This window comes from Loa loa, assembly GCF_000183805.2.
Source record: "Loa loa unplaced genomic scaffold supercont3.349, whole genome shotgun sequence".
Classification (NCBI taxonomy): domain Eukaryota; kingdom Metazoa; phylum Nematoda; class Chromadorea; order Rhabditida; family Onchocercidae; genus Loa; species Loa loa.
Window position 1 is genome coordinate 1 of NW_018108529.1, and position 11,475 is coordinate 11,475.

General features: G+C 32.9%; 2 protein-coding genes across 2 annotated transcripts; both read right to left on the reverse strand.

Moving 5' to 3' along the window:
- Positions 1-850: 850 nt before the first annotated feature.
- LOAG_01720 (hypothetical protein) lies at positions 851-1,018 on the reverse strand (the record flags this gene model as incomplete). The annotated part of the gene is made up of 1 exon (XM_003137258.2): positions 851-1,018. A coding segment is annotated over one exon (168 nt), but the record flags the coding sequence as incomplete, so codon positions are not given.
- Positions 1,019-1,992: 974 nt separating this feature from the next.
- On the reverse strand, positions 1,993-7,397 carry LOAG_01721 (hypothetical protein; the record flags this gene model as incomplete). The annotated part of the gene is made up of 13 exons (XM_003137259.2): positions 7,224-7,397; positions 6,551-6,869; positions 5,880-6,286; positions 5,569-5,671; positions 5,128-5,365; positions 4,778-4,958; positions 4,530-4,649; positions 4,080-4,250; positions 3,730-3,929; positions 3,285-3,429; positions 2,975-3,061; positions 2,600-2,735; positions 1,993-2,156 (listed from the first exon to the last, which is right to left on the reverse strand). The coding sequence occupies exons 1-13, from the start codon at positions 7,374-7,376 to the stop codon at positions 1,993-1,995; spliced, it is 2,424 nt and encodes an 807-aa protein (XP_003137307.1). The 5' UTR covers positions 7,377-7,397.
- Positions 7,398-11,475: the final 4,078 nt, after the last annotated feature.

Below are 11,475 nucleotides of genomic sequence, written 5' to 3' on the forward strand. Positions count from 1 at the left end.
AAATATAAGCTTGTCAAATTTTTACTGCTGGTTTTTGTTTTTGATATAGCGGAGACGAATAAACCCTTTTCATACGAGTTGGTCCCACGCAACACAAATAATCCATTCGACTATCCACCGAAAATTTCACGACAAATGTTACCGGAGAGCTTAGCTAAATAATTTCACTCTCTATTGATTTGTGCATTTTGCTCGTATATAGCATTCACTAGTAGGGCTAATGAAGTGAAGTATATTTGAATAAATATTTAAATTATTGAATAATGAAGCAGAAACAGTACGGTAGTCATCGAAGGAATGAATATGTGGGAACGAATGATTTCATTTCTCACCTCTTAGAGGTTAAGGTCAGGTTAAGAAGTGATTAATGGAAAATGTTGCTTCCTTAGTAAACAACCTTCCAAAGTCTTGATAAAAAGTTTTGGAACGAATTCGATAGCTCACTGTTCTGTGAAGTCAGGCTTATTAATATATTTGGAAAAATCATCCAGTAATTTAAAGCGGTATTTTTCCGAAGGATGATAAGCAGCTACTCACATCATCTTACATTGATGAGGCTTACAGAACTGAACTGTTCCATTTATTTGTTGATCTTATCTTACCACAACCGACCAAATACCTTCTAAATGTAGTGGAATACCTTCTTTGCGCGAGGCTTGTACATGGTGCATGTGTGCGTTTATCACTACGCAATAATTCTCATTTTTAAGCAATCATAAAAAGAGAGGAAATTGTCATCGATAAAGGAAGCCAGATTCATTTATCAATAGAAAGTGATTCATTTATCAGCAGAAACATATTTTAAATTGATATAGTTCTACTGATACAATTACTTATGAAAACCTGTTACCGTTTCACCGATATTCATTGATTCATAATCCGTGACAAGTGACTTGTATAACTGGAAGTAATTCTGGATAAATACAGACATTTTTGGTGGAAGAAATTGGATTTCAATTTTTTTCTGTCCATTCTTGTCCAAAATTACCTCAAACCACACAAGCCATTTGTTACACATTATCATGCAGTTTTTTTTCCGAAAGTTTTTAAAGTGCATAATGAATTGCACTGCAACAACAAGACTGATCTTGTGATGCAGTTAGATGCAATAGCATCTTCTGCTTACTTCTTATTTAAGTCAAGCCTCAATCAGCTTCTCTCCAATTTTTAATTTTATAACCTGTATTCAGCTCATTTTGATTAAGTGACACAATTTTTTAGAAAGATATATGGAAGGACTGTGAAGATTTCCTTTTCAACCAGTAGGAAATAGTTCCTGGCCCCTAATCTTTGCATGCATCATCGAGAGCGTGCACAGTATCCGAGTGATCTCACTGATATTGACTGATAAAGATAAGAATCCTTTTTATGACTTATGCAAAATTCAATTTCATGTTTTCTAGTCATTTTAGTGTGACTAATGAGACTTACCAATCAATATAGTGGTTCGGATGGTCAACTGGAAATTAAAAAAAATCTACTGCGGTTCACCAGTATGACTTATATTGAAATCGTAAGCTCCATTATAACATATATCACTAGGAGATTAATTGGCAACTGCTACAAACTTTAAGGCTTCATTTTTCGAATTGACCTTCACAAGGCGGAAAATATTGTGGAAAACGCCTTTACCCAAATAATTTTTTTTTTTATTATGAAATTAGTAAAAACTAGACTGATATTTTGGCATTATTATGTTATCAGGACACTGCCATGATAATCTTGACTTTGTCGAGAAATAATATTCCTTTTATCATAGATCTATGACATCACTCAATGATCGAATTGATAATAGCTTGCTATCAAGTTTATTTCTAGGAAACAGCTACAGTATTTTGCATGCCGAAATATAGGTTCTGCAATGATGCATCAGCAATTATTCATTAATTACTTACTTGCCTACTGAAATGTTCAGATTGGTAGTACAATGGTAAATTCATAATAGAACTAATAAAAATTCAATATATAAATATATCGCTTGAGTACGACTGCTTATCCACGACTGCTTGTGTCTGTCATTATTTCACAAATGTCCACTCGCAATTTGTTACATCGTCGACAGCTCAACCTGCAATTTTCAGCCATCCATAATTGATTTTTCTGACATTCGCCTTGAGTAGCCCATACCGGACATTGTAAATGTCGGTCTGAACAATCTGCAATCGAACATTCATCTCATTCACTTCTCCTCAATCATTAAACAATACTTTAATGAGTGAAACAGTAAAGAGAATGAAATGAAAAGGTCGTGTTAGTTGTGAAAGATAGAAGTAAAGGTATGTATCCCAGAAAGTGGTGATCAATAACTTGTTACTTAAGTTGTTATAAGTAAGTCAAGTAAAAAACATTTTATGGTTACCTCTATCAGTCTCCGTTTTATTTCAAAATATCTCAGATATATAGCATACTCAAAGAGAGATTCCCTATTAATTTCTTAATCTCTCATAATATTTTTATTTTGACAATACCGTAGGAATATTGTTCCAAACTATTAATCTCTGATTATAACAGCCTAACTTCACCATTCAATCTTTTCAAAAGATTTGATAAACAATTAAGAGCCTAGAACACATAGATATGGCCAAGAAAAAAAATTTACCAGAAGCAGTGTTATATTGAGCAATACATTTATGACAGGATACAGGACACCAATTCAGCATCATTTCCTCATTTGTTTTGCATTCACCTCTACTGGCCCAAATTGAACAACATTCATGACTATTATAACATTGCTCCTGGAATGAAAAAGTTGGCCATCATTGATGAAAATGTTTAATTAATTAACTAAATGAAACGATTAAAAGAATTTCCATCAATTCTTGATTATAGTATACGATGAATCCGAGATTCCAGTCTTCCTGTTGTTTATTTCTTCTCAAGATTTGCACGGTTCAAAATTGAAAGAACTTGTTCTATGCCTCATTCATTCAATAAAATTATTAAACATTACGACAAATGAAAATTCATAGTGTACCTTTGCAATATTTGTTGTTGCCGTTGAACTAATTAGCGCTACTGAGAGTTCTATGCTTCTGATTTGTTTTCCATCATTGTGGTCTGTCTGAAACAAGAATGGAAACAAAATTTGTTTTAAAATGAAAGATATGATGAAGAAAGAATAAAACTCCCAAGCCATTCACACTCTAACATTCTGCAAAATGTTATCTAATTGAAAACTGAAAAGAAAATGTGGGTCACTTTAGAAATGGTCTCAAGCTATCCACATTTTTTGCTAAATTGAAAAATTAAAATTAAAAAAGTATTTCATCTTGCTTCTGAGGAACCGATGCGTTTTTAGTACATCTTCCGGACAGACAAAAACCACTGTAGCACGAGTTCTCCTGATGTGTATAACTGTTGCAATTGCCGCCCAGACGTATTTTTGTGGAACAACGAGCGTATCCATGCGATAGATCACAGAATAGGAATCTGAATCCACGTTTTACTGCTTCCATGGTCAGCTAAACTCTTATCTATCTATCAGTTTACTCGTTTATAGGTAGATTTTACAGCTTTCACCTCACCCACCATTGCTAAACTTTTCAAACTTGATAATGACTTAGTTAATTTATGGTCTTATTGAGCATTATCACCACAACTCCTAACAGTTAATTCGTACCTATTTCATGATAAACTTGGGGATGAGTTTCTCGTTAACGTTAATCTGGAAATGATAGATTCAAGAACTGAAGCAGGACCGAATTAGTTGAAAAGGAATCGATCACTTACTCGCTTCCACATTCCTGATCCTGACCTCTAGGGCATGCGGGTCGTGGTGCATATCGATATAGTCTTTCATTGTAACCATTGCCGATTCCGTCAATATTCCTGAGCGGCTCAAACGGTCGCATAGGATTTTGCGCAAAATGATTTTCGCCACTGCATTCAGACAAATCTGGCGGATAACTTTTCGACCGTGCATCTCGACTCTGGAAAATTGTGAAGCAGCTGTGAATTGCTGCAATTTCTCAGAACTTATAAAGATTTACGGAATATACAAGCTCGTTTCTGATGCAGTATGAATGAAAGGAAAAGGAATTCCGGCTAAATTTGAATTTAAATCTTGGCAATTTAAATACTTGTCGATGTTGTCGCCAGTACTCCCAAATACTATCCACAAAAACGTGATGGAGGAAGAATAATGGATCATTTGCAGAGGTTGTTTGATGGAACATATCACCACCGACCCAGACAAGCGCATTTGCATGGCTATATTCGAGTGATGTCCAATCTGTTGGGTACCTGCATCCCTGTATTTTTCCACTTACATTGTTAAATTTCTTAAAATTAACAAATTATTAAGAAAAAGCTTGTTAAATATCTATTCTTTCTTTTTTTGTAACTTCCGTATGATATAAAGGCTAAAATCTTTTGAATGTAACAACCATTTTGGATATTTAACAAGCTAATTAAAAGAAAGAATAGCAAATATCATTGTAACACAATAAATGCATGTGGTGGTTAGAATTAGTATGTACAATAGTCACTGGAATAATTTATGCGAAATTGAAAGAAGCTGAGAAATTTACCGGTTGAGGAGCTGTATAAGCGAGTACACCGATTACATCTGAGTGTCTCATTACAGCTTGAATGTCATCTTCGTTCAGAGGACGTCCTTCCTGCCCAAGATGTCTAGTTATATGCCTTCCCTAGAAATAAATTTTATGCGAAATAGTTCTCCGTTCATGCACATCACAATCAACCTATTATTATAATAACTTGTTTACAACTTATAAGAAGATTATATTCGCAGAAAAAAAATATCAACATTGCTAACCTCAGGAGTTGTCCAATGAGATATAAAACCATTAATTATATTACCATATTTATCATTCTCTCCCATCAGTTCTTTGCTAAACAATATTGTATCTGTGCTTTCTGGAATCGCATTTTCAAGCGTTGAATCCCAATACGGCAACGATATGTCCGGATCGATGAGTCGAAGAGCAATTTCCAGTCTGGAACAAACTTTTTCCTGACAATCATTTCAATGTATTACTCATCTGATCCGTGAAAACAGATCAGTCATGTTGCGAGAGACATTTAAGCAAGTCAAGTCATTATCATTGTTTGCAAATGATCACTGAAGGAATAAAAAGAATAATAGTTTTCCGTATTTAATAGAACCTTTTGATGTACTCTCTATGCCAAGGTAAAAAAGCAGGCCCAGAATGTGCACCACCACTTAATGCTGGATTCGAATGCCATTGTGCAATTTGATCATAATCACCACTTTGTTTTAGTTGATCCAAAGCACTATGAAATCGTTCTCTTTCTTCTGTACTTAGTTGTCTATACTCTTTACGAACAGCCATCGAAAGTTCTTTCCCATTTGATAGAAAACATTTCAAATTTCTCAATGAACCTTAAATTACTAGATCTTCTAACTGTCTTATTACTTAGATAATTACTGAAAACGGATTTGAAGTTGGTTACCGCCACTGTTGTCACTGTGTTACTATCAGTATCATCAAAATGAAATGCTTGTGTTATCATCATTTGCCGTGGCCAAAAATTAAGAATAACGTGGCACAAATTAATTTACATAATATCTAAATTGAAGAATACCATTGAAAAATGGACACAAGCAGTTGAGATCCATGCATCCCAAAGCTTTCAATCGTTGATCTACCGTCAAAGTGTGGGATGGCGGTGTCATCATATTTGCTTGCTAAAATAAGCAGTGACCAAAGTAGATATATTTGAATTATCATTTCCGAAAGAAATTAAACATCCCTCCATAGTAAAAGGGGAGTACCGTACTCTTATGAGTACCTTTCTTTTCACCTATTTCGATACTGTCACTATCACAAGATGTAACACATTTCAAAGAAATGAATAATTTAACTTTGCATCATTTTGTCACCGTAAGCACTAACATTTCTCTTAAAGGGTCTGCTGTCTTGTGTTTCAACCGAAAATACCGGTGAATCAATGGATCTATCTGACATTCTGGTCGGTGATGGTCGTGCGGATGAAATTACAGACGGTGACGATAATGAAAATTGTTTACGAATCAAATTATTAGGTCGTTGTTGGCCAGGTGGCCCAACCGTATCTTGTTCCATCGTATACAGATCTTTCTCAACGGTATCGATTGAAGGTGGTCCTTGCACACCATTTGTGATCTTTTTGATGTGCAACTTTTGATTCGAATAATCATTCTTCAAAATTTGTTGTCGTTGACCAAATGTCGACGACAATGATAACGATGAAATCACACGTGGAGAATACGTCTTCACATTCGTCACTTGTCCATCACGTATACGGATTGGCATAGTTTGTTCTGGAATTAAAAATTTAGTAGGATGTACTATAGGATGTACTACATATGCAAATAAATACCATAAAGGATGTACTGATAGTTTTTTCTCAAGAATTTCTTTCAAGAATTTCGAAATATAAATCTGATCTCAAGCTATGATTGGAGTAAATTGCGAACAGATGTCATTTCAAGAAGCGCAAAAAGTTTTACTGTAATGAATGTGAAATATAACATTATGACAAGCCTCATCACTTCAAAATCAAAAATCCAAAAACTAGCACTTACTGGGAAGAGACGAAATTTCATATTGTATTTCGAGTGCCATTCGTTTTGGTTCATTTGAGGTGTATGTATCAGCCGTAAAGTTACTAATTAGACTAGATAGTGACGGTAATTTAACACGATGGCCAATATTGAACGGCGATTTAACGCGATTATTTGTTGGATACTGTACTACCTGTGATGACGTGCTATGAGGCAAAGTCCATGAGGACCAACTAGTCCAACTTTGAGAATTACTTGCCCATCGAGATCGACTGATTGACCAAATTTTTTGTGAACTCCAAAATGGGCGTGATTCGTTGAGAGAAATGGAATGACGTTGCTAAAAATGTTTCATTTTAAATGTAAAACTGAATGCTTTTTTCCATTTCATAATTTACTGATAACTCCCCACTCTCCTATCACCAGGATATTCCAAAAGTGCTTGTTGACGATTTATGGTGAGATTTCACTCATCAAACCATTTCGTTCCGTTTACTCTTTCATTATCATTTTTATTCGATTACTTCATCTCTGCTATTTCTAATGAGATTTCATTTGAATTAAATTTTCTGTCTTTATATTTATGAGTTAAAAAAAAAATGAAAACATTTTGATTGATAATAGGAGTGGAAAAAAATAATTAAATTCATTGAAAAAAAAATTAAATTCGAAATTGATTAAAAATCTAACTAACCCTAACAATTGTATCCCATTTTTTTAATTGTGAGCAGACAATTTGAAGAACTGAATTGGGCGCTTGATCACAGAATGTAAGACGAATCTTGTACTGAGTACCAATGGAATATGTTAATAATGTCAGTAAAGTAATTAGCACTGGTAAATGCATGTAACAATGAAATATCTGAAATATTAATGAGTAGGTTTATCAGCTTAATTTCATTCTACACGGTGGTAACGGAAGATTTCAGCATTTATTACTATATTATGAAAGATGATGGAACGTATAAGTGGTATTTGACGAACATTTGAGCTGAGCATTTTTTCAAATCAATAAATCTTTGAAATGTGATATCCAACTACTCGGGAATTGATACCTTTGATCTGCTATCCTGAAGAAATAGCACACCGAATCCTGTTAGTGTCAAAAGTTTTCTGACATGAATAGATAACTAACAACGTCAGTTACATTGCTTCAATGATTACCAAACTAAAATGCACCGGGAAATTTCATAATGTCGAACACTGTACTATTCCAGATATCGTGTAACTTGTCTCTTCCCATTTAAATGAGTTCACTATGCGGATAGAAGTGCGACAAAAGCGCATGTACACCAATGAATGACACTTCAAAAGTTTCAGTGCAGCTAAGAAATGTTTGTGAAAACTTCAAGGAGCAGATTTTTATTTGATGAGAAGGGCTATTTGCTGATAAATACAAACAGTTAGAGAAAAATAAGTTTGGTTGATTAGTCAGAGATGAAATAATCAAAAATATTTTCTCTTTCCCCTCCCTACCCCCCTCCTCCCTCCAAGAAAAAATAAAATAAAAATAAACAAACATTATCCAATCAATCATTTCTCTCTTTATCTTGTAAGCTAGAATGATAATAGATAAGGGAGGAAAGAGATAACTGATACTACTCCAAAAGTGAAAGAAATATTTTGCGCTTTAACTTCATTCCAGCAAAAGTATCAAACATTGAAATGAATGGAAGACTTAAATCATTTAAATGGACTATAAATTTTAATCGACTAAAATCATCAGAAAAGCAATGAACGATAAATCATTTAAATGAGAATATATGCGTTGTTGAGTATTTTATGCATGAAAATGGCTGGAAAGGTTTCGAACATTAACAGTAATAGAAATAAAGAACACTTCCATCAATTGATAATTAATAGGATTGATGTGACAAAGTGGGATTTGCAACTTATTCATTGGTCTAATTATATGGATTACGAATCATACATCAGTTGATATTGATAAGACGACTAGGATACTTATATTTCATCCGATATCTTATATAAAACTACCTTTTTGCACCTATTATTATGGTTTATCCGTGCTTAAATTCTAAAAAGTTTCGGAATTTCTCCCGAGAAATCTTTTCACTATCAACTGATATCCCGATACAAAACTAGAAAAGGAAGCATCTGACATAGTTTTCAAGCTAACAAATAAATGATAAATATAATTGATTTGAAAATTTGTTCCTTTCGTTTAAAACTTAACATTATGAAGTAGAAATTGAAAATTTTGCCCAAAGTTTATCATTCAGTTTTGCAATGAAAAATGTTATGAAAGTAGCAGTCATTCAGGTAATTAAGTTTGGAGAGTTGCCCGCGGAACCATAATTACCCATTTCTTCCCTATCTTTTTCCCTAGTACAGCAGACAAGTAAAATCATTTTTTCTTTTGCCAGAAATTACTCGTCGTTTCAGATATAAATTTTACATTTTAAAAATTTACCAGTAGAAAGTTGTTTGATTGTAAAGTAAACAGAACTGGTCGTTATTCTAGTAAATCTAAAAATTTATGGACAATAAGTAACAGTGTGGTTTAATTTGAATTTTACCAAAAACACATTTTGTGATTTAAAGAAGAAAAATAAAAAAGTTTGTCTCTTGAGTATTAATTAATTCATTTTGTAAGGAAATGAGAGATTAATCCTAATTTTTGAATTTAATCCTAATTAATCCTAATCTTAATCCTAATTTATTATTCCTAATTTCTTGAATTTTGGAATTTTAAGGATTAATCAAAGTTGCATAATTATTGTAATCAGAATATCAAAGTAATGATTTTTATTATAATACTCGTCCTATTACTAATTAAATTGTCGCTTGTAAAATCTTTCGGGAAAAAAAACGAATTTTTAAAATTCTTTTATTGTTGCAAAAAAAAATGAATTGAAATTAACCAATCTTCAATTTAATTCATATTCAATGTTAATCGTTTGTGACGCTACCTTAATTTCTTTGGAAATTCCCAAAAAAAGTTTGTCATTTATTGCTGAATTTCACTTCTGTCAAACGATGAAATAAATTTGAAATTTTTTTTAGAGATTCCGTAAATGACATAATTACAAATCAACCAAGTAACAGGCCGAGCACTTTTTTTTCAGGAAAATTTAGCGACGTTTAACTAATATGTTCACCACATCGTTTCAGTGATGCTCAAAATTTTTGTTTTCATTGTCGCAATAATATATTTAAACTAGGGAAAAAAGTAAAAAATCCATTCGTTCGATTTAATTTTCAACAAAGTCTTTTCATTTATGACTATAAATGATAGCATTGTGGAGAAGAATATATCAACACCGATTGGGATAGGTGTTGATATGAAGAAATGATCGAGAAAAGCAGGTGGAATTTCTTTTTTTTTAAAAAAAAAGTAAGAATGAAATTCTGGGAAGATATAAGAAGATAGCTGAAAAACCTGCAAGTTGTGGTATAACGAGAAATTCAAATCACGATATTTCTTGGATCTTCAGATGAAAATATAACGATTCAGGATCGGGAAAGGATATTTTTATGAAACTGGAAGTACTACCAGTTTTATTTAATTTCGCAAAAGTAAATCATATATTTTGAAATTAAATTTCCTCAGGAGTAATTTCAAAAAGAGTAAAAGAAGACTGGAAATGTTAAAAAACTACCACTTCTCATCTCTTTGCTATTTCAACTCTTTTCACATTTCCGAAACATTGCAAAACAAGAACTGTCAGATATTAATTAAGAAGGAGAAGTAAAGCTGGTAGGAAAGTTGTGATAATGAAAATGAAGAGCTTATCATGAAAACAATGTAAATGAGAGGAAGAGAAGGAAAGGTTGAAGGAAGAGGAGGGATTAAGATTAAGACAAAACTTTGAAGAGATGATTCATTATAACTGCCTTTATTCTATGTATCGCAACAACGGCCTTGATAATATCATCTTTTTGTTTGTTCAATTAAGCTCTTAGATTATTGTTATCTTTAATTAATCCAGCTCAAGTTTAATTTTAGGATATACCAATCGTAAGTGGTAATTATCATTAGGATAATAGACAGCAGGCTAATGAAACATATGTTTTCGTTGGCGTGAAGGATTACGTTTTATTACCCTCTTTGATGATTTTGGCTAACGTCTGCAGAAAGAGAAAGTGTGATAAGTTATAAGTAATGAAAAGACCTATCCGATTTTCCTGGAAATCTACAATCGATGATGGAATATTTTCCGGATGTAACAATCAGAGGGAACTTTGCATGTAAAATTGCCTATTTATTTCTATTACAAATTCCACAGTAATACTTTTATTTTATGAGCTTTTGAAGTTAAAATGGTCGACCTTCAACTTCATAATTTAAGGCCATTATTGTATTGCTATAAGTTATTGCTATTCAGATATCAGTTAGTAAATTTTTGAAAATTTTGCTTAAGCTTGAAGGTTATTTAAAAACAGAAAAGTTGTTTTTGTTTGTTTATGATCAAGTTATAAAATTTCTGACTTCTGTCTTTTCCGGTTAAGACTAAGGGTTTTTTTTGTCTAAGTAAGCATTTATGTGTTACAAAGCTAACGAAAAAAAAAAAAGGTAGAAAGCTTACGACAATGAAAAAGTTAGTCGAGTCAAAACTAATGAAATGAACAGAAGTTTCTCGAATAAAACAAGAATCGAGAATCACCACTGAAATTTCGCAAAATCACGGTGAAGGCATTTTTATATTAGGCTGCATTTCCATGAAAAGCCTTATGTTCATATATAAATGGAGTGCTGTGATGAGTGCGACATCGTATGCAAACAAAAAAAACATTTCAAAAAATATTTTAAAATATGCGCGGTAACTGCACTTTTGAGAGATGCGATAGTTGAGGGATTTCAAAATGTTGCTCTTTCTCTTTTCATTGGAAGACTACCTTAAGACTGAACGTCACCTTTTGACAACTTTACCTTTTGGACCTTGGCATACTGATGGAGATAAGCTGATAATATTTGCAAGTTGCTG